Source organism: Phocoena phocoena, chromosome 11 (assembly GCF_963924675.1).
Source record: "Phocoena phocoena chromosome 11, mPhoPho1.1, whole genome shotgun sequence".
Lineage (NCBI taxonomy): Eukaryota > Metazoa > Chordata > Mammalia > Artiodactyla > Phocoenidae > Phocoena > Phocoena phocoena.
In genome coordinates this window covers 34,313,503-34,338,154 of record NC_089229.1, presented here as the reverse complement: position 1 = coordinate 34,338,154, position 24,652 = coordinate 34,313,503, and the positions used below count along the sequence as shown (strand labels likewise).

Sequence of the window (24,652 nt, the reverse complement as noted above, 5' to 3'; positions counted from 1 at the left end):
ATTGCTTGCAGTATGGTTACTAAAACATATTTAAGATAACTTTTGTAGTTAAATTTATCTTTTGATTGTATTTCACTAGGAATGTAGTCAAATAAATCTATTTTAAAGTCACTTTAAATACCTTCTGTGTGGTTATGCCTGTAGCACAAAATATATTTTTACATTTTTGGGGGGAGTTTCTTTTACTTCATATTTATTTGTTTTACAATTTTATTAAGCATGTGCAGAGTTCCAAAATCAAATCTAAGCAAGGTGTATATTCAGAGACATCTGGCTTCTACTGTTTTCTATCTCTATAGGTAATAATTTTTAAAATTAATTTTATGCTTTCACTTTGTAAATATTAGCAACCACATATATTTAAATATATAATTTTATATAATGTATATTGTTTATTATATATTTTATATGGATTTTCATAGATAAATGGAGGCATGCAATACACATTTCTACCTGTGTTTTACACTTACTATATATCCTGGAGCTTACTCCCTAGCAGTGTATACAGATACTAATTTTTTCAAAACTCCAGTGTTCTTGGAATTATAGTTAGGAAAGCTCCAAGATTCCTCCAAGATTATTGAGGAATCTGAATGTTTTTAATTCTATTATTATGTGCTTGGTTTATTTAAAGATGAAATTAGTTAATTGTTATGGACCAGGATACTAAGTCTCTAATATGGCCATTTATATATGTTGAAGTTTTCCTAAATGAGTGTTAGTTTATTTTATACGTAATCATTTGAAAATTAGCAAAATTGGTTTTCCTCTGTATCTCTTTCTACTTAATTTAGAATGGGTCCCGGAGGAACTGTCAGATAATTGATTGGTTGACCTACATGTGCAGTTGAGGGAGTTTTAAAGATTCTTTTCTGCTTACCACAAGGAAATCTCCTGAGATTCAGAGCTTTAGACACAAGCAGTCATTTAATTTATCTTCCAGTTTTAAATGTCACATAAAGTTCAAAAAACAGATTATTGAGCCATTAAACTAAGGTCTAAGATGTTTTATCTTCCTAATGGGATAACACAGAGAATCTGGTTTGGAGTTTGATCTATAACCTTGTATAACATGCTTTAAATTTTTGTTTAGGCAGTTTGGAAGGGCTTTCTTTTGCGAAAGAAACTGACAACAGCTCTAGAGGCTATTAAGAATGAAGAATCTGAAGAAGAATACGAAGAAATAGATTTAGAAGATTTTACATTTGATGAAGTAAGTGCCGACTACAACATATAGATATTGATCTTAAAATATTTTAGATACTATTTTGGAGCTAAACCTTTTTCTGAGGTTTTCATCCTTTTAACACTGTGTTATAGATTTTTTTTCAAGTTGCACTTGAAAAAGTATGCTTCTAATTTTTTAACATCTTCATTTATGATACAAGATTGTACAGTGTGTAAATGTGGTCATGGAATATTTACAAGAATTCTTGTGTATTCTTCAACCAGATTTACACAATGTTTTATCAATTATTCTTCATTAAATATAACTCTCAGCTTATTTATGCCCTGTTCAACAAATTTTAGTAGCTCTTTGTGGCCTAGCAAAATGAGGACAGCCTCCTTAAATTGTTATTCAAGTATTCAACAATAAGACAGCAAACTCTACAGACATATTTACCACTTCCCACCTGTGGCATCCACATGCTCTAACCACATTGAGCACCTTCTTACTGTACCTTTTACGTCCTTAGTCTTGCTTATTCTGTTTCCTCTTCTCTAGACAGTTAAACCCACATAACTACCACTAAGATTAAGGTAGAGGACATATGACTATCCCCAGAAGACTTCTCGTGCCTTCATAGTATTCATACCTCCATCATCATAGATTAGTTTTGCCTATTTCTGAACTTCCAAATAAGTGGAATCATCCAGTATGTACTCTTTTTTCATGTAATATTATGTCTGTGAGATATACCTTTGTGGTTAATGTAGCTGTATATATACCATTCTTTTCAATATACTACTTTTAATCTATGATTTGAATATACCAATTTTTAAAAGTCTGTTCTACTTTTGGTGGATTATTTGTCACTGAGTTATTTCTAGTGTTGCCTATTATGACTAAAGATGCTATGAACATTCTTTTTTTTTAAAATAAATTTATTTATTTATTTATTTTTGGCTGCATTGGGTCTTCGTTGCTGTGCGCGGGTTTTCTCTAGTTGCGTCAAGTGGGGGCTACTCTTTGCTGTGGTGCGCGGGCTTCTCACTGCGGTGGCTTCTCGTCGCAGAGCACAGGCTCTAGGTGTACGGGCTTCAGTAGTTGCAGCACGTGGCCTCAGGTAGTTGTGGCTCACAGGCTCTAGAGTGCAGCCTCAGTCATTGTGGTGCAAGGGCATAGTTGCTCTGAGGCATGTCGGATTTTCCCAGACCAGGGATCAAACCCGTGTCCCCTGCATTGGCAGGTGGATTCTTAACCACTGTGCCACCAGGGAAGGCCAGCTATGAACATTCTTGTACATGCTTTTTGATGTGCATGTTCACATTTCTTTTGGGAACTGAATTTCTCAGTCATAACATTAACCTATATTTAGTAGCTAGCGCCTAACAGTATTCCAAAGTGATTGTATCAATTTACAGTCCTATCAGCAGGATATGAGAGTTTCAGAGGAGATTTATCCTCACCAACACTTTGTATTTTCATGTCTTTTTTTTCCCCCAATCCAGCAGGTTTGTAGTGGTATCTAGTTGTTTTAATTCCCATTTCTCTCATAACTAATAATGTTGAATACGTTTTCATATGCTTAGTAGCCATTTGGATATCTACTTTTATGATATGATCAAGTGTTTGTGCTTCCTTTTAAACTTTAATTTTATTTATTTTTTTATGCAGCAGGTTCTTATTAGTCATCAATTTTATACACATCAGTGTATACATGTCAATTCCAACCGCCCAATTCATCACACCACCACCCCCGTCCCCCTCTCCCACCACTTTCCCCCCTTGGTGTCCATACGTTTGTTCTCTGCATCTCTGTCTCAAATTCTGCCCTGCAAACTGGTCCATCTGTACCATTTTTCTAGGTTCCACATATATGCGTTAATATACGATACTTGTTTTTCTCTTTCTGACTTACTTCATTCTGTATGACAATCTCTAGATTCATCCACATCTCTACAAATGACTCAATTTCATTCCTTTTAATGGCTGAGTAACACTCCATCATATATATGTACCACGTCTTCTTTATCCATTCATCTGTCGATGGGCATTTAGGTTGTTTCCATGTCCTGGCTATTGTAAGTAGTGCTGCAATGAACATAGGAGTGCATGTGTCTTTTTGAATTACAGTTTTCTCTGGGTATATACCCAGTAGTGGGATTGTTGGGTCATATGGTAATTCTCTGTTTAGTCTTTTAAGGAACCTCCATACTGTTCTCCGTAGCGGCTGTATCCGTTTACATTCCCACCAACAGTGCAAGACGGTTCCCTTTTCTTCACACCCTCTCCAGCATTTCTTCTTTGTAGATTTTTTGATGATCCCCATTCGAACTGGTGTGAGGTGATTCCTCATTGTAGTTTTGATTTGCATTTCTCTAATAATTAGTGATGTTGAGCAGCTTTTCATGTGCTTCTTGGCCATCTGTATGTCTTCCTTGGAGAAATGTCTACTTAGGTCTTCTGCCCATTTTTGGATTGGGTTGTTTGTTTCTTTAATATTCAGCTGTATGAGCTGTTTATATATTTTAGAGATTAATCCTTTGTCCGTTGATTCATTTGCAAATATTTTCTCCCATTTTGAGGGCTGTCTTTTCGTCTTGTTTATGGTTTCCTTTGCTGTGCAAAAGCTTTTAAGTTTCATTAGGTCCCATTTGTTTATTTTTGTTTTTATTTCCATTAATCTAGGAGGTGGATCAAAAAAGATCTTGCTGTGATTTATGTCAAAGAGTGTTCTTCCTAAGTTTTCCTCTAAGAATTTTATAGTGTCTGGTCTTACACTTAGATCTCTAATCAATGTTGAGTTTATTTTTGTGTATGGTGTTAGGGAGTGTTCTAATTCCATTCTTTTACATGTAGCTGTCCAGTTCTCCCAGCACCACTTATTGAAGAGACTGTCTTTTCTCCATTGTATATCCTTGCCTCCTTTGTCATAGATTAGTTGACCATAGGTGCATGGGTTTATCTCTGGGCTTTCTTGTTCCAATGATCTATGTTTCTGTTTTTGTGCCAGTACCATATTGTCTTGATTACTGTAGCTTTGTAGTATAGTCTGAAGTCAGGGAGTCTGATTCCTCCCACTCCATTTTTTTTCCCTGAAGACTGCTTTGGCTATTCGGGGTCTTTTGTGTCTCCAAACAAATTTTAAGATTTTTTTGTTCTACTTCTGTAAAAAATGCCATTGGTAATTTGATAAGCATTGCATTGAATCTGTAGATTGCTTTGGGTAGTATAGTTAATTTCACAATATTGATTCTTCCAATCCAAGAACATGGTATATCTCTCCATCTGTTGGTATCATCTTTAATTTCTTTCATCAGTGTTTTATAGTTTTCTGCATACAGGTCTTTTGTCTCCCTAGGTAGGTTTATTCCTAGATATTTCATTCTTTTTGTTGCAGTGGTAAATGGGAGTGTTTCCTTAATTTCTCCTTCAGATTTTTCATCATTACTGTATAGGAATGCAAGAGATTTATATGCATTAGTTTTGTATCCTGCAACCAAATTCATTGTTTAACTCTAGTAGTTTTCTGGTGGCATCTTTAGGATTCTCTATGTATAGTATCATGTCGTCTGCAAAGAGTGACAGTTTTACTTCTTCTTTTCCAGTTTGTATTCCTTTTATTTCTTTATCTTCTCTGATTGCCATGGCTAGGACTTCCAAACCTATGTTGAATAATAGTGGTGAGAGTGCATATCCTTGTCTTGTTCCTGATCTTAGAGGAAATGCTTTCACTTTTTCACCATTGAGAATGATGTTTGCTGTTGGTTTGTCATGTATGGCCTTTATTATGTTGAGGTAAGTTCCCTCTATGCCCACTTTCTGGAGAGTTTTTATCATAAATGGGTGTTGAATTTTGTCAAAAGCTTTTTCTGCATCTATTGAGATGATCGTATGGTTTTTATTCTTCAATTTGTTAATATGGTGTATCACGTTGATTGATTGGTATATATTGAAGAATCCTTGCATCCCTGGGATAAATCCCACTTGATCATGGTGTATGATCCTTTTAATGTGTTGTTGAATTCTGTTTGCTAGTATTTTGTTGAGGATTTTTGCATCTATATTCATCAGTGATATTGGTATGTAATTTTCTTTTTTTGTAGTTTCTTGTCTGGTTTTGGTATCAGGGTGATGGTGGCCTCATAGAATGAGTTTGGGAGTGTTCCTTCCTCTGCAGTTTTTTGGAAGAGTTTGAGAAGGATGGGTGTTAGCTCTTCTCTAAATGTTTGATAGAATGTACCTGTGAAGCCATCTGGTCTTGGACTTTTGTTTGTTGGAAGATTTTTCATCACAGTTTCAATTTCATTATTTGTGATTGGTCTGTTCATATTTTCTATTTCTTCCTGGTTCAGTCTTGGAAAGTTATACCTTTCTAAGCATTTGTCCATTTCTTCCAGGTTGTCCATTTTATTAGCTTAGAGTTGCTTGTAGTAGTCTCATAGGATGCTTTGTATTTCTGTGGTGTCTGTTGTAACTTCTCCTTTTTCATTTCTAATTTTGATTTGAGTCCTCTCACTCTTTTTCTTCATGAGTCTGGCTAATGGTTTATCAATTATTGTTTATCTTCTCAAAGAACCAGCTTTTTGTTTTATTGATCTTTGCTATTGTTTTCTTTGTTTCTATTTCATTTATTTCTGCTCTGATCTTTATGATTTCTTTCCTTCTGCTAACTTTGGGTTTTGTTTTTTCTTCTTTCACTAATTCCATTAGGTGTAAGGTTAGATTGTTTATTTGAAGTTTTTCTTGTTTATTGAGATAGGCTTGTATAGCTCTAAACTTCCCTCTTAGGACTGCTTTTGCTGCATCTCATAGGTTTTGGATCGTCATGTTTTCATTTTCATTTGTCTCTACATATGTTTTGATTTCCTCTTTGATTTCTTCAGTGATCTCTTGATTATTTAGTAACGTATTGTTTAGCCTCCTTGTGTTTGTGTTTTTTACGTTTTTTCCCCTGTAATTGAGTTCTAATCTCATAGTGTTGTGGTCGGAAAAGATGCTTGATATGATTTCGATTTTCTTAAATTTACTGAGGCTTGATATGTGACCCGAGATATGATCTATCCTGGAGAATGTTCCATGCGCACTTGAGAAGAAAGTGTAATCTGCTGTTTTTGGATGGAATGTTCTATAAATATCAATTAAATCTATCCGGTCTATTGTGTCATTTAAAGCTTCTGTTTCCTTATTTATTTTCATTTTGGATGATCTGTCCATTGGGGTAAGTGAGGTGTTAAAGTCCCCCACTATTATTGTGTTACTGTCGATTTCCTCTTTTATAGCTGTTAGCAGTTGTCTTATGTATTGAGGTGCTCCTTTGTTGGGTGCATATATATTTATAATTGTTATATCTTCATCTTGGATTGGTCCCTTGATCATTATGTAGTGTCCTTCCTTGTCTCCTGTAACATTCTTTGTCTTAAAGTCTATTTTCTCTGATATGAGTATTGCTACTCCAGCTTTCTTTTGATTTCCATTTGCATGGAATATCTTTTTCCATCCCCTCACTGTCAGTCTGTATGTGTCCCTAGGTCTGAAGTGGGTCTCTGGTAGACAGCATATATATGGGTCTTGTTTTTGTATCCATTCAGCAAGTGTGTGTCTTTTGGTTGGAGCATTTAATCCATTCACGTTTAAGGTAATTATCGATATGTATGTTCCTATGACCATTTTCTTAATTGTTATGGGGTTTTTTTGTAGGTCCTTTTCTTCTCCTGTTTTTCCCACTTAGATAACTTCCTTTAGCATTTGTTGTAGAGCGGGTTTGGTGGTGCTGAATTCTCTTAGCTTTTGCTTGTCTCTAAAGCTTTTAATTTCTCCATTGAATCTGAATGAGATCCTTGCTGGGTAGAGTAATCTTGTTTGTAGGTTCCTCCCTTTCATCACTTTAAGTATATCATGCCACTCCCTTCTGGCTTGTAGAGTTTCTGCTGAGAAATCAGCTGTTAACCTTATGGGAGTTCCCTTGTATGTTATTTTTCATTTTTCCTTTGCTGCTTTCAATAATTTTTCTTTGGCTTTAATTTTTGCCAATTTGATTACTGTGTGTCTCGTGTTTCTCCTTGGTTTTATTCTGTATGGAACTCGCTGCGCTTCCTGGACTTGGGTGGCTCTTTCTTTCTTTCCCATGTTCGGGGGGTTTTCGACTGTAATCTCTTCAAATATTTTCTCTGGTCCTTTCTCTCTCTCTTCTCCTTCTGGGACCCCTATAATGTGAATGTAGTTGTGTTTAATGTTGTCCCAGAGGTCTCTTAGGCTGTCTGCATTTCTTTTCATTCTTTTTTCTTTATTCTGTTCCGCAGCAGTGAATTTCACCATTCTGTCTTCCAGGTCACTTTTCCGTTCTTCTACCTCAGTTATTCTGCTATTGATTCCTTCCAGTGTAGTTTTCATTTCATTTATTGTATTGTTCATCTCTGTTTGTTTGTTCTTTAATTCTTCTAGGTCTTTGTTAAACATTTCTTACATTTTCTTGATCCTTGCCTCCATTCTTTTTCCGAGGTTCTGGATCATCTTCACTATCATTATTTTGAATTCTTTTTCTGGAAGGTTGCCTATCTCCACTTCATTATGTTGTTTATCTGGGGTTTTATTTTGTTCCTTAATCTAGTGCATAGCCCTCTGCCTTTTCATCTTGTCTATCTTTCTGTGAATGTGGTCTTTGTTCCACAGGTTTCAGGATTGTAGTTCTTCTTGCTTATGCTGTCTGCCCTCTGGTGGATGAGGCCATCTAAGAGGTTTTTGTAAGTTTCCTGATGAGAGGGACTGGTCGTTTGTGCATTTTTATGTAGGGTTGTACATCTCTTTTCTTATTGGCTTGTAGGAGTGCTCTATATAATCTAAATACCTCTCTGTTTTCCCATGCAAATATATTCCCTAAATTCTGGGGTTTCCCTTTTTTTCTCTCTTTATGGTTTAGTTTGATGGACAGAATGTTTCTGTTTTAAATTAAAAACAAAAGTTTTTAGTTGTGACATATAAGATATCTTTGCTTACTCAGGTCATTAACATATTCTAGAAACTTTATTATCTTAACTTTCAGCATTTAAGTCTGTGGTGCATCTGGAGTTAAATTTTCCCTGCAGTGTGAATAAGGGGTCAATTTCCCTCCAAACATACACATTTGGTTATTTTGTTGACCCACAACCATTTGTTTTTTAGACCATACTTTTCACAATGGATTACAGTGGAGGCCTTTATTTAAATTCAGGAAACTCTGTGCGTGGGTTCTCTTAATTTTGGTCATCATTCCGTTGTTTATTCTTATATCACTACTTCAATTTCTGTATAATTTATAATAAATTGTATTATCTAGTCTAATAAGAGCTCCAACTTTGTTCTTCAAGAAAGAACTGCTATTGCTACCGTTGATCCATTTCATTAATGTATGAATTTTAGAACCATCCTGTCAATTTGCACAATGAATGTTAGTCTTTTCTCTAAGATTGCAAGAAATCTGTAAATCAATTTGGGAGAACTGATATTTTTAGAATATTACATTTTTAAATTCATGAACATAGAATATCTCATTTATTTAAGCCACTTAAGATGTCTGCCCATAAGAGCAGAGATTTTTTTTCTTGTGCCTCTTATTTATTTTTCTTGCTTTATTGTCCTGACTACTACCTTCAGTAAAATGTTAAATAACGGTGATTTTAGCAGGCATCTTTTGCTAGCTCCTGGTCTCAGGCTGAAAGCTTTCTATGATGAAGTCAGATGTTTAATACATGTTTCTTGTAGAAACTCTATATTTGATTGAGTTACCCTCCTTAGTATCTTCTTACCTTTCTAAAAGTTTAATATGATGATGATGTTGATGATTCTATATATGATTTGGATTTTATCAGATACTTTTTATACCTATAACATTGATTTTTAAAAATTAAACCTTGTATTCCTAGAATAAACCAACTTAACTATAATACATTATCTTTTTATATATCTCTGAATTTGATCTGCTAATATTTTGGTTAGGATTTTTGCATTTATATTCTAGAAGAAGCTGTGCCCATAAATTTTCTTTCTTGTAAAACTCTTCAGATTTTGTTATCAAGGTTGTGTTGACCTTATATTTGATTAGGAAGTGTTTCCTATGTTTGATGTAAGATTGGAAGAGTTTGATGTAAGATTGATGTTATTTGTTTCTTAAAAATTTGTCTTAGCGCATAATCTATTTGGGATAATATTCCATGTGCACTTGAAAGGAATGTGCATTTTGCAGGTGTTATGGCTACTAAAATCTCAGTTGCTTCAAGCTTGTTAATTGTGTTTAAAAGAATCCTTATTTTTAGTGATTTGGGGAGGTTTCTATCAGTTATTGACAGAAGAATGCTAAAATCTCTTCTTAAGATTGTGGGTTTCTCTAAATCAGTTTTTAGTTCTGTCAAATTTGGCCTCATACTTTGAGGATATGTTATTAGGGTATACATGTTTAGAATAGTTAAGTCATTGTATTACTGACACTTTTATAATGATAACATTTCACTCTTTAACTCTAATTTCCCTCTTTAACTAATTGCCTTATTGGCCATTCCCTCTGATATTTTCATACTTACAGCAACTTTCTTTTGACTGGTAATTTTATAATATATGTTTTCTTAACCATTCCCATTAAACATCTCTGTTGCTTTTATATTGAAACTGTGACTCTTATATGAGTATACAGTTGGATTTTGCTTACTTTTATATTCCATTTTGATTTTTTATTAATATATTCAGACTTTAAGTTTATTTCAATTGAGAGTATAATTAGGTTTATATATATCATCTTTCTGTTTGTGTTCCATTTGTCCTGTTAGTTCTGTGTTCCTTTTCTGCTTCTTTTTACCTTTTTTTCCCTTTAATCAGGTATTTTTGTTTTTCCTTTTTTTCTCACATTAGCTTGTTAATTTATGGTTACCTCTTTCTATGCACTTCATTCCTTCCTGCATTATTATTCTTCCATCATTTTCTTTGAGCTTAAGGACTTTCTTTAATATATATTTTAGTTCAGGTCAGTTTTTGATTGCTTGAAAATTTCTTTCACTTAAAACTTTGAAGGATATCTTCTTTAGATATAGAATTCCAGGTAGGCTTTTGGTGTTTGAAGATGCCATATTTATTATCTTCTGGCTTTAATAGATTCTATTGAAAAGTCAGTAATAAGTCTTATTTTTTCTTCTTTGAAGATACTTCTTTCCAACTCTTACTCCCCAGACTACTTTTAAGGTTTATTTCCTGTATTTGCTTTTCAGCATGGGTGTGGTTTTCTTTATATGTACTCTGCTTGGAGCCACAAGTATATGTGGCTTCTTGAATCTGTGGTTTATGTCTTTCATCAGTTTTGGAAATTGCTTGGCCAGAGGTATTTCAAATATTTAATCTTTTTCATTATCTCTCTTCTCTGAGGTAAAGTAGGTCCAAAAACACATATGTTAGAATCCCTTACCATTTCTCATGTGTCTCTTAGACTCTTTTCTGAATTGTTTTCTTTTTTTACTTCTGTGTTTTAATTTGCATGTTTCCTACTGACCCATCTTGTAGTTCACTAATCATCTCTTTTATCTAATCATTTTTAGCCTATCTATTAAATTCCTAATTTCAGTTATTCTGCTTTTTAGTTCTGGAATTTCTACTTGATTATTTGTGGTAAATTCTAGTTATATATTGAAGTTTTCTATCATTTCCTGTATTTTCTTGAACATACTGAGTATGGTATATTCAAAGTTTTCTCGGTTAATTGCAACATTTGGATCACTTGTAGGTTTATTTCTATTGACAATTTATCTCTTGTACTGGGTTGACCAAAAAGTGCCTTCGGTTTTTAAGTAAAACTAAAGGGCACATTTTTCATTTTCACCGAGAACTTTATTGAACAACGTATTCACCCTTTTGTTCCACTACCTTCTACCATTTTTCAGGCAACTTTATAATTCCATCTACCCAAAACTTTTTATCTTTTTGAGTAAAGAACTATTCCAGGTGGCTTTTACAGTCTTCCAGGGAATTAAAATTTTTTCCATTAAGAGAATTTTGTAAAGACTGAAATAAATGGAAATGCAAAGGTGCCATGTCTGGTGAATATGACAGATGAATCAGAACTTCCCAGCCAAGTTGTAACAGTTTTTGCCTGGTCTTCAAAGAAATATGTGGTCTCACATCATTCTGATGGAAGATTATGCATTTTCTGTTGACTAATTCCAGAGGCTTTTTGTCGAGTGCTGCTTCCAGTTGGTCTAATTGGGAGTAGTACTTGTTGGAATTAATCATCTGGTTTTTTTTGAAACGAGCTCATAATAGAAGACTCCCTTCCAATCCCATCATATACGTAACATCACCTTCTTTGGATGAAGACCGGCCTTTGGTGTGGTTGGTGGTAGTTCATTTTGCATGCCCCACAATCTCTTCCCTTCCACATTATTATACAGTATCCACTTTTCATCACCTGACACAATTTGTTTTAAAAATGGACCAGTTTAAGTAGAGAATCGCATGCAGAAAAATGGTCAAGAAGGTTTTTTTTTCATTTAACTTACATGGAACCCAAACATCAATGCTATTAACATAACCAAGCTGGTGCAAATGATTTTAAACGCTTGATTTGGATATTTTGAGTTTGTTGGCCATCTCTCACGTGGTATAACATTGATTGTCCTCAATTAATGTCTCGATTTGATTGCTATCAACTTAACTGGTCTATCCAACCATGGAGCATCACCCAGGGAGAAATCTCCAGCACAAAACTTCACAAACCACTTTTGACACATTTGATCAGTCACAAAACCTCCATACACTACACAAATCTTTTTTTGCATTTCAGTTGTGTTTTTACCTTTCTTTAAATAAAGCATAATATGCCAAAAATGTTGCTTTTTTTTCCATCTTCAGTATTAAATGGCTACACAAAATTTCACCAATTTTGATTTTTTTTTCTTTAATGCACGCTGAAATGACAGCTGTCACAATACAATCTAACAAAATTGTTTTGAATAAAGTTAAGACAACTAAGCACTACTAGAGCCATCTTATGGAATAAAACGAACAAACCTTTTGGCCAACCCAATATTTTGAGTCAGCCAATTCTCTTTATTAGCATTTAATCATTGATTAAGTATCAGACATATATGTAAAAAGTATAAAGGCACTGGAAGATGTTTTATTTCTCTAAAGAGGATTTAATTTTGTTCTGACAGGCAGATATTGTATAGACAGAGATCCTTTTGAGTCTTATTTTTAAGCTTTGTTAGGGCTGGTCTGTTTCTGGTTTCTCTTAGGGTTGAGCCAATATAATGTTTAAACTGAGAATGGGATATTTACCAGGTTACCTTCACCTTGTTTTTTCCTAAATTCTAATCCCTTTCTCCATAGCATCAAATGACTAAAGAAATTTCTTTTTAGCTTTTTAGCACACCAGCTATTGCTATTGCACTTTGAGTCTAGGTATCTCTCCAACACATATGCTACTTGGAATTTGCAAACATATGAAAGGTTTATTTTATACAAGACTTTGAGCTCACATTTCAGTGGTTCTCTCCTCTCAGGGATCTTGGTCCTTCAATCCTAACTGCCTTGGCATCCCTACACTTTAACCTCTGTCTCTTCATTACAGTGAAACTGCTACAAGTAGGCCTTAGATTTCTGCTTGGCTTCTCTTTCCTGTTAATAAAATTGGGAATTTCCCTGAGGGAAAATGTGGCAGGAAATACAGGGTTCATATCTGCATGAGACTATACTCTCTGGGATCTTAGCTTTTTAAGTCTTGACTGCTTCAATTGTTCTTGAGTACCTTCAGCTCCTTTTTTTTTTTTTTGGGATATGTGGGCCTCTCACTGTTGTGGCCTCTTACGTTGCAGAGCACAGGTTCCAGACGCGCAGGCTCAGCGACCATGGCTCATGGGCCCAGCCGCTCCACGGCATGTGGGATATTCCCGGACTGGGGCACGAACCCTTGTCCCCTGCATCGGCAGGCGGACTCTCAACCACTGCGCCACCAGGGAAGCCCTCAGCTCCTTTTTTATTCCAATATTTATAGTTGTTCCCAGGCGAACCTTAATTCTAATTAGAGCTATACCAGAATAAAATGTCCAAAATGAAATGTTTATAAATATTTCAAGTCAGTGATTATTTTAAGTGTTTCAGACATTGTTCTCACCACAGTGAACAAAAGAGATAAAATCTCTGACCTCAGTGACCTTACATTCACTTAAGGTGACAGACAGTGAATAAATATATAAATATACAGAATACTAGAAGATATTGAAAATTGCTATAAAATTTTTTATAAGGAAGGTTAAGAGATAGAGCATAGAATCTGATTGGACTATCATGGGAGGCCTATATGAGGTGAAATATTTTTATAGAGATGTGAAAATAAAGTGAAGGGATAGCCATTGGGTAATGTGGTGCTGGGCTAAGTGGAGGGCAAGTATGGAAGCCTTGAAACAGGAACTTTTTTAGTATATTAAAGAAACAGAATATTTACAGTAAGTAGAACTGATTAGTTGTGGAGAATAGCCAGAGATAGGGAAGAAACAGAGGAATGGTCAGGGAACAGTTCACATAAAGCCTGTGATATGAAGTCAAGAACTTTGAATTTTATTTCAAATGTGATAGAACATTATTATTGGGTTTTGAGCAAGGGAGTTAAATGTATTATTTGTTTTAAATGGATGAATTTGTTTGTAATACAGAGATTTTAGTTTAGGGGAGCTAAGAATTAAAACTAAATACCAATTAAGAAGGTATTATTACTTTGCCTTCCTTTGACATATTTTTTACTCCCTTTTTTATGGCCATCACTTCATTTTAAAATCATCTTACAACTTCAGATGACATAATCAAATTACAAAAGTGTCCCTATATTTTTTGTTCTTTCTTTCTCTTATTTTCATCTTTACAACTGTAAGACATATCTAACCAGGACTTCCCTTTTATCACTTATTTAGGTCATAACAATAATTGCCTTTGGTATAGTCTGTACTTTTCTTTAAGATTTATCACAAGAGAGTTGTAGTGATATACATGTATTCAAACTTATATTTTCCTTCCCAGCCAACAAATACTGAATGTTTACAGTATGGTAGGTACTGTACTTGGTGCTAGGGTAGGTACATTGATAGATATAACATGGCCCCAAGTTTAGGAGATGTCAGAAATATATTTGAATATTTTCAGCTATGAAAGAAGTAAATATAAAATGGTCTTAATAAATTAGCCTCAAACAAAAAGCCCGGATCAATCTGCCATGAACTCTTTATATTGGTTTGTTGCCTCTCTGAAATGTGTTTTCATTTTACAGATGGTTAATCAAGGGGACTCTGATAACAAAGGTCAATTTGTTTTAGTTTTTATTAAGCATAGTTTACCTTAATTTTAAAGTGCCAAGAAATGTGAGGGATCTGAGATTGTATCCTGCATGCAGTCTAACAAGTTAGGCTGCCACACTTTCATGGATGCTGGCAGAAGAAATGAGACATTTATTACTTGTCACATCAGGCAGCAGAAGCCTCATGTTTTTATGTATTCCCTTTGCCCCCAGGTTCCATAGGCAGGAATTCCCCCTTAGGAATCTGGAAGCTTAGAAAACCCTATATTTTATAAAAGGCTGCTAGCAAACCTGTTCATCCTATGCTCCAGGGGAAGTAGTTATTTTCTTATACCAGACAGCAAACAAATTTTGCCTTCTGCTCCAGAAGGAATCACTCAAAGACTATATCTTCCAAGTCTGTTAGCTATATTAACATCCTTGGAAAGATAGTCCAGAACAAAAGATATCATAAGTCATGAAGAAATGTTAGAGACCTATGGAAAACTATCTCCCAACAATATGTACCCTTCATGTGTACATGGCAAATTTTCCCCCAAGTACCCACTCCAGTGGCTACTCTGAATAATCTGACAGGGGCTAGGACAAAATCCATTAGGTTATCCTCATGATGCATTTAATGAAGGATACTATCAATACCCCAGGCGTTTCCTCTTTAAGTTTCTGTATTGACCTTCCCACTAGACTTGAGGCTTTAATCCAGGTACAGCTGGAAGTATTAGCTATTACAGACTCTTTTTGGGCCCGCAAGGAGGAAGTCGAAGGCAGTTCTGCCATCTAAAACAACCCTGGCCAGTGAATTGAAGCTGACTTGAATGCTTTCCAGGACCATAATGGTGTTTCCTTAAATGTTTGAAGGTGATCTATGACCAGGACACCTTCCAGGTGGCATCTGTCTGCCCCATAGGATGACTGAGAATGGGAGTGGGGAAAACATCCAGGCTGCACCCTGAGGATGTGTCAATCACGCTGGCCTGAGACATCCTATTAGGGAAAGGAAATATGTTTCATGCCCAGGAATGATCAGGAGAGAATCCAGAGTTGTTAAAATAGGACTGTATTATCCTCCATGTATTTTTTCATAATCATTACCTGGGAAGTAGCTGCAAGAGTATGATCCCTTTCTGGGGGCAGCCACATTAACTGATCAAATTGCCTTATTTAGGTATGTGGACAGAAGGAAGTGAGAGTGGTGAAGTCAGACTATTGTTGAGTACCTTTTGTGATAAAAGGCACATAACTGTCAGGCTCCAATGGTTCAGAAAACTGAAAACGTATACAGACAAATTTCAAGGGCCACAGTTACATGGCCAAACTTAGCTGATAGATAACCTGAAGATGTATCAAAAGTTGAGAATGGAGGAGAGGGTTTAGAAGGTGAGATTTGAGATTCATAATGGGCCAAATTTCCAAACTGTAAGGATTCTGAGGTGCTACAAAAGTTATCAAGAAGTGTTAGAAAGAATTCTTTTGAAAATGGCATGAGGCAGCTTGGGTAGAAGAGGAGAAAAGTATTAGGGCTCAGAGTTGGGGATGGTGAAGAATAAAAATGAGACCAAGACATGGCTTTTAGAATTTCTAAGACCTGTTCAACTCTAACTAACTTGTGGCTTACAGCAAATCTGATTCTAGTTTCATATGTCAAATGAAAGGATTATATTAGTTGGTATGAAAAATTTTGTACATACATATGCAAATAAACATGAATGTTATTCCCGGCTCTTCTGATAGCCTTATTTCCTAGTCTCTCAAAGTTGGATTATAGGATAATAATTTCTTCTCTGATAAAAAGTCAAATATATGTTTATCTGTTCAAATGTTCAATTGTGAGTACACAGTTACAAATTTATCTAAGTTCAAGTTTATTTTTAATGTGTAAGTAAATTTGATAATAGTCTTCTAATAAACAGAAAGCTTTCCAAATTCTCAGTTGTAAGTTAACAGAAGGTTTTCTTAAGCAATAATTGAAATTTGTATAAATGTCCAGTAGTAAGCATGATATATTAATATACATTTTTTTAAACAGTAGTATATTTTTAATCTTGGCCAATTCCTCCTGACATTTTGAGATTTTTTTCCTCAACATACTAGGTACTGCCAACTATAGTTGATATTAATAAGCTTGAACTCATATAAATCAGTAGTCTTTGTAACATTTTTGGTTGAGATTATGTAATTACTGAAAGTATCTTTAGCATTTTATATTAAACCTTCTATTTATGTCTCTAGAAATTTCCAAGAGACAGTGGTTCTGGAATCAACTAACACAACATTGTAAAGCAACTATACTCAAAAAAAAATTAATTAAAAAAAAAAAGAATTGTTCTGGAATCTAACAAAAGTTTGTGACCTTATATTGAAAACCAAGAAAAAGTATTTTCAAAGTTTTCTGCACTTTTAGATATCAATTTAAAGAACTAATTTTTTTCCTCAAACTTCATGTAGCTTTTCCAAGGAAGAAACCTCCATCATCATCTATATGATACAGCAAAGAAATCACTGTGCTTTGTGGGACCTTGTCCTGCTGCAGAAAGAAAACAGCTGGAGTCCCAGAGAGTATAAAAAGAGGTGGTTTGGCAGGTGTTTAAGAAAAAAAAAGTTGTTTCTTTATATAAAAATTAGTGCATAAGTCAGACTCCTTGCCTGGCATCACTAGTCCTTTTCCACAGTCACTCCTCAGGTAGCATATTACCTTTAAAATTTCTCTTCGGGGCTTCCCTGGTGGTGCAGTGGTTGGGAGTCTGCCTGCCGGTGCGGGCGGCGCGGGTTCGTGCCCTGGTCCGGGAGGATCCCGCGTGCCGCGGAGCGGCTGGGCCCGTGAGTCGTGGCCGCTGAGCCTGCGTGTCCGGGGCCTGTGCTCCGCAGCGGGAGGGGCCACGGCAGTGAGAGGCCCGCGTACCGCAAAAAAAAAAAAAAAAAAAAATTCTCTTCCAATTCTTTCATTGTGGGAAAGTACACATAACATAAAATTTACCATCTTAACCATTTCTAAGTGTGCATTCAGTGGTATTAAGTATATTCATAAAGTTGTGCTACCCTCACCACCATGCATATCCAGAACTCTTATCTTACAAAACTGAAACTATATACCTGTTAAACAATAACTCTTCATTCTCCCTTAATATCCTAATGTTATAAACACCTTAATTTGCATTTACACCAGCTTAACTTCAGTAGCATCCATGAATTATTCTCCTTTATAGCTACATCTCCACCCCTTTCCGTTGTTGATGTCACAAAATTGCATCTTTATACATTGTGTGCTCCAAACATAGACTAATAATTTCTCTAAATAGACTAGTATTTTAAATCATGTGGAAAAGAAAATGTTGAGTTACAAACCAAACTTTCAATAATGCTAGCTTTTAAACTGAGAATTGTTTGTTTTTAAATGTATTAGTATCTTAAAAAGTGGAGTGAACAAACTGTTGTTACAATAATATTAGCTTTTATAATTTCCCATGTAGTTACTGAGATCTTTATTTCTTCATATGCCTTTTAATTGCTGCCTAGTATCCTGCCATTTCAACCTGTAGAACTCTCTTTAGCATTATTTTCAGGCCAGATCTAATGGTAATGAATTCTCTCAGCTTTTGTTTATCTGGGAGTGTCTTCAGTTCTTCCTCAAATCTAAGGACAGTTTTGCCAGATAGAGGATTCTTGATTGGCAGTTTGTTTGTTTTTCTTTCAGCACTTTGAATATATCAGCCCACTGCCTTCTGGATGTCAAGGATGCTGATGAGAAATTGCTGATAATCTTGAGGATTCCTTGTACATGATGAGTTGCTTCTTACTTGCTCCTTTCAAGATTCTCTCTTTGTCTTTGTCTTTCGAAAGTTTGATTATAATGTGGCTTGGTGTGGGGCTCTTTGAGTTCATCTTACTTCGAGATCATTGAGCTCCTTGGATGTTTATATTCAGGTCTATTGAATTGGAAAACTTTTAGTCATTATTTCTTCAAATATTCTCTCTGCCCGTTTTTTTCTTTCTTCTCCTCTGACTCCCATGATGAATATATTGGTACATTTGATGGTGTCTCACAGGACCTTTAGGTTCTGTTCATTTTTATTCAATCTTTTTTCTTTCTGTTCTTTAGATTTGATAATTCCATTGCTGTATCTTCAAGTTCACTCATTCCTTTATCTGCCTACTCAGAGGCAGATCCCTCTAGTGAATCCTACCAGTGAATTTTAGTGAATTTTTCTTTTCAGTTATTATACTTTTCAGCTTCAAAATTTCTTCTTGGTTTCTTTTCAGGTTTTCTATCTCTTTATTGATATTTCCACTTTGTTCATAGATCATTTTCTCCCTTCTTTTAGTTCTTTGAACATATTTAAGACAGTTACTTTAAAGTCTTTGTCTAGTAAATCTGCCATGAGGTCTTTTTAAGGCATAGTTTTGGTTGATTTTTTTCCTTTGAATGGGCTGTAAATTTTCCTGCTTCTTTGTATGCCTTGTGATTTTTATTTAAAGTTAGACATTGAATCTAATAATGTGGTAACTGTGGAAATAAGATTCTCTCTCTTCCCCAGTGTTTGCCAGGTTTTTTGCTTTTGTTTTTATTGTTTTTGTTTTGATTGTTTTAGGCTGCGTCTGCGCCAAGGATCAGCCTGAGTTGTAAACTCAAGGTCTTCTCATTTCTTTTCTAAGCCTGTGCCTTCCCCTGGGCATGTGTACTGACTTTCCCCCATATGTGCAGATGCTTTTGAATTTCCTAGTCTTTTTTTTTTTTTTTTTGTGGTACGTGGGCCTCTCACTGTTGTGGCTTCTCCTGTTGTGGAGCACAGACTCCGGACACGCAGGTTCAGTGGCTAGGCTCACAGGCCCACCACTCTGCAGCATGTGGGATCCTCCCAGAGCAGGGCACGAACCCGTGTCCCCTGCATTGGCAGGCGGACTCTCAACCACTGCACCACCAGGGAAGCCCCATATCCTAGTCTTTTTTAAAATGAATATTCTAGTCCATAGTGTTTGTTTCCCAAAAAAGGAAAAAGAGGAAAATGAAGAGGGGAGGAGTTGGGGGAAGAACACCTGCCCTTTAAATCCTCTGGAAATCACTTAGTAGGTGGGGTAAATAGCCTTACAACAATAGGGGAGGTGCCACTCACTTCTTTGTACCTCTGAGATCAGAAGCAACACTCAACGGTCAGAGTACAGATCTCCAGTCTTTGGAAGACAGTGTCCTCATTGTCCACCCTGGCTCCTGCAAACTGTGTGCAAGGTACTTCTAAAACGCATGAATAGCTGCCTGCCTTGGGGCCGGGAAATGGAGGATAGATAGCTGCAACTGTGCTAAGGGCTGACATTTACCAAAATTAACCACAATTTACCATCCAAGTCTTCCCCAGTACATCACAAGCCTTCAATAGACTCTAGAGTTCCAAAATGGTTACACTAGACAGATTCTGCCAGTTTAGTTGTTGTCTAGGTTGGGAGACAGGTTCCTGGTGCTCCCTACCCCACCATCTTCCCAGAATCCTCTGGCACATTGCCTTTCATAATATTGTCTCCACATCTTCTCTTCATTTTAGCAATTTTACAGAATAAGAATACTAATTTAGTGATAGCTGATATGCCTTGGGCCTTGATCTTTCCTGGCATAAATATGAATTTTCCTTTATTTGTCATACAAAAGAAAGAATTTAGAAATCTGAGCCCTCCATACTGTTTGCAATTTTGCATTAAATAGCTCTTCTTAAACCAGTTATATATTCTTAAACCAGATATAACTGGTATATAACTGTGATATATATGTTAATGATCTCTGCCTAGAAGGAACTGGACAATGTACTGGTGCACAACTGTATCCTTTTTACATAGATATTCAAATAACATGAATCTGATTAGGTTTCCTAAGACTAAATGCTGTAAGTAATGGTCTGTCATTGTGCTGCTGGCCTGTAGTCAAGATGTCTTAGGCTTGCCTTTCCAATGGTTTTTCAAGAGATAGTCAAGAAGCACTGAAGCTGTATAAGTGGAAAATTGCATTTAGGTCTTCTCAGTTTATAGTCATTCCAGTTTTTAAAACATAAATATGTTTGATCATTTTAGAAACTTCTAAAAAACAAGTTCATTGGTATTATGATCATCCTTTTTTCTTAAAGATTCAAAAACAATTATAGAACCACAGAATATTATTTAAACCATATTAGATAATCCAAGTGAATAAAATTTAGATAATTATACCCTAAATTATACAACACGAGCATAACTAATATATTTCCATTGTAGAACGATAAATTTGGAAATTACATAAATGGAATAAAGATGTTGTAAGATGAAGAGTGAAGTGACTTAAGATCATTTCAAATTTAAATTTATATTTTTATCATTCAAACTCTTGAACTAGAGAATATAATATCAGGAACCATGTTCTGTATATTGCCACAAAATTCTTTTTTCCATCTCTTCAGAAAATTCGTGAAATGTTGAACTAAAGTTAAGTAAAAGCTATCTTACAGATAGTATTTACAGAAAATTGATACTAATATGTTAAAATACTATAAATTTTTAATGGTGAGGTTTGATGGAAAATATTATATTTTGCATAATAAAGAGCTAAAGGATTATTTCCCTCAGTTACATCTAGAGTTGGCTCAGAGTCATAGTTCTCAAACAGTTAAATACACTGAACAATCTGCACGTCTCATTTTTTAGAGCATGTGAGTACTCAAGGCTTTACTTTATTCCACTTGGGGATGAAAAATCTTATCCCATTTTTTAGAATGTTTGCATTAAACAGATACATAACATCTCACAGAGTGAGCAAGTAGCAGATTTTCCTCTCAATAAAAATGCTGAAATACTTTCTTAACATGTGTAGTATATAAGACAATTTAAAAGAATCTTTGTAAAAGTTATGCAAACTAAATTATGTACATTAATGTTATTATTTGTGCAGGCTGCCTTAGAGAAGGAATGGCTTGCTTTAGATTCCACCCGCTTCCCTTCACAAACACTGCTTCTTCCAAACCAGCTGCACTGGCCAAAGGTAACATGTCATGGAAACCTCTTAGTGCTCGATCTTTGCTCATTTCTTAAGGTTATGCTCTGCTGCAGTGATTAATAATACAATTTATTGACTTGAAAAACACAATTACTTTTAGAAGCCTCTGACTTCCTCCTCATCCCCAGATGTAATTTTTCATGTAGCTTTTCTTTCATTTGCTCCTGATTTTTTTCTTTATTTTGGATTTCTTTCAACACTTTATTTCACAGTAGCCAAAAAAAAAAAAAAAGATATGCTTCAGCTGCATAAAATCACTAGTTGACAGCACTTTAAAAATAAAAAAATATGCATTAAAAGGGCAACAGCTGAAGATTCTCAGTCAGAGGTCAATGGACTGCAATATCTGTTATTTATTTGATAATCTTTGAAGTTTTTGTTTTCTGAATTTTTTTCATGATCTTTGCAATTAATCATTCTGTATACGCAAACTATACCAAAAGCATATCTCTCATGACTACAACAAAGGACATTTCTATATATATTCCATAAATTTCATTTGATTATAATTTTTATGTGAGTTTTTCTTAGGCTACTCAGTAATATGCATGTAAAGTAATACAATAATCATGCTAGATGTTTTTCAATTTATTTTATACTTATGTACATTTTTTTCTGATAAGTTCTCTGGAACCTTAAAATCTGATGATACTTCACTTAATTTACCAAGTCATCCAGCTCAAGCATGGCTGTGTAATGAGAAAGAAAATTTGTTTTCATCGGAACACACACAATTTAATAGCAGGTAAGCTAAATTGCTCTTTTAGAGGATCAACCTCTAATGAATGACAAGAATATTATACTCTTTACAAAAGTAGTAAGATGATGAAAAGAGGTATGAATTTGTTAAAAATGTAATGATTTTATGGAGTTTTCAGTGTAAGTAATATGTGTGATATAAGTTTATTAAAGCAAACACAAAACTTAAGTGTCAGTGAAATAATGTTAACTGTTGTAAACAAGTGAACTTTTAAATATTGCTATATAGGTAGAGATAAGGGTTAGAATAAAAATTCCAATGCTGTGTTTCTTTCAACGAAAGGATTGAAATATGCTTGAAGTAATTGAAATGTAAACATTTTAAATTAATGGCAGACTTTTATTACTTTTCAAGATAAAGTTTTTCTGTAACTTAAATGTATTTTATTTCCGAGTTTGAGACAACATAAACAGCTTGTAGTTTTAAAAAGTGCTGATATACTTGTGTTGATTCAGTTAAGTGTGGTTTTTTCTTATTGCTAGTTCAGAAAATAGAACCTTATCCAGGACACCTGAATCAAAGACCAGCAGAAAGAGTTTGCTAAAATCTGAAAAAGAAGAAAAAATTTCAGAAGAATGGTATGTGGTCGGTCTGTTTTACACTAAACTATTAAGAAATTGAGAAATTTTTAAATATCCAAAGCAGATATTTTTCAAGATTTCAAGAATAGCTTTATTAGTTTTTAAGAAACCATACCTCTGTTAAATTACAGATTCTTCAATGGGAATTCAAATTTGTTTGTGTATGATATAATTCAGATATGTGTGTTTATATGTATGTGCATATATAAATATAGTCTGGGGATTTTTTGCCTTTATTAAATTTAATCTTTTAATAGGGGCTTTAAGGATATTTCTACTGCTCAGCAAATGCTGAAGAGAGCACAGAAAATGAAATCAAAGAAATTAAGGAAAAAATTAGGTGGGTAATCAATGATCTTTGCAAAACTATGTATCTGACATTAAAGATAAAATCTTTTAAACTATTTTTTAGCAAATTGTATTTAATGAGAATAGAAATGAAATGCACAGATATAAGAATGTCCAAGGTAATAATTCCATAAAAAAAGAACAAGAAAACTTAGAGAAAATTATGATATTACATTTAATGATTTATTATACTCTTAAATGCTATTTTCACTTTTGCCCTGTTCCTTAGCTACTTGGCTATTGATTATTCTATCTATTGTGCACTGAGAATTATGCTGTAATTGGTTTTGAAGCTGGTTAATCTCAGCAAATGTTGATTCTAAAGAGTGTCTGCTTCGTGTGATTATTCCTTTGTGTGTTTTTAAATTGCTTGATTATTCAGTAAATTATTTCTATAAATTCATCAGTTCCATGAATATCAGCTATAAAGACTTCACAACTTGACACTTTGGAAAAGTAGCACAGTGTATATCTTTTGTGATTATGCTGAACTTGTGAAATGTTCAAAGGCATCTTTTCTTATATTCCATTTGCCAGGCTACTCAAATCATTTGTCTTTCTTTGGAGACCTCTAATCATTTTATTAAAATTACTTAATATGTGGAGTAATTTGTAGATGTCAGAGCACGAAATTGGTTGTTATGAATTTATAACCATAATTAAAACAATTTAAAAGTATTTGTATATTTCATATAACTTTACATTTACTTAAAACTTTATATTTACTCATGGACTCATAGGCTCAATATAAGTAACATGACTTTTTTTTTTTTATCTGTTTTGAGTTTCTCTCACTCATCAGTTTCTTTTATAAAGATCTTAATGTCAGTGAAATGTTTCCATAAAAGTAACATTACTCCTGAGAAGAGCAAGGAATCTATATCCTATAGTTCTAGCTTATATCAGCATACAAAGAAGCACTCAGATTAATTTTTATCTTTATTAATTTTTCTATTATTTTAATCAGTTCAATCATAGAATTCTAAGAAATATGTATATTTAATTTTTAAAAACAGAAATAAAAATAACCAAGATACTGTTGGTTTCTAAGTAATAACTGTTATTTGTTGGCACAGCACTTACTAGCCATTGATAAATTACTGATGACTCAGTTTTATATTCCTAATGTTCAACTTTCCTTTTTTGGCATTATATTAGTGATATCTTAATTTTCCCTTTTATCTTTTTGAGATAACTATAATGTTTTTTGTTGTACTAAACGTTTGTCAACTTTAAAATATTGAAATTTTAAGCATTTTTAGAGAAAATGTAAATATGTGCTCTGTTTGTCAACTTGCTTTATGCCTCCTGTACTCTTGTAAACTCCTACTAAGTTCATCAGGGCTCTGTGGTGGTTTCCCAGGGAAATACAACCCGAAACCCTTAATGAAAATGAGACTCTCAGTTCCAGGGAAGTGGAATTCAGTAAATCGGGGTAGTTTGATAATGTTATATTGCTTTGATATATATTTCTACTTATTTTCAACAG

General features: G+C 34.4%; 1 protein-coding gene across 1 annotated transcript in view; it reads left to right on the top strand.

The window, feature by feature from the left end:
• LRRIQ1 (leucine rich repeats and IQ motif containing 1) overlaps window positions 1-24,652 on the top strand; it is a 174,260-nt gene that overhangs the window by 90,239 nt on the left and 59,369 nt on the right. The window contains exons 17-21 of the mRNA XM_065887785.1: window positions 1,094-1,213; window positions 21,370-21,459; window positions 22,098-22,219; window positions 22,717-22,812; window positions 23,073-23,155. Coding sequence (XP_065743857.1) covers window positions 1,094-1,213; window positions 21,370-21,459; window positions 22,098-22,219; window positions 22,717-22,812; window positions 23,073-23,155 — 511 coding nt within the window. The remainder of the gene's footprint in view (window positions 1-1,093; window positions 1,214-21,369; window positions 21,460-22,097; window positions 22,220-22,716; window positions 22,813-23,072; window positions 23,156-24,652) is intronic.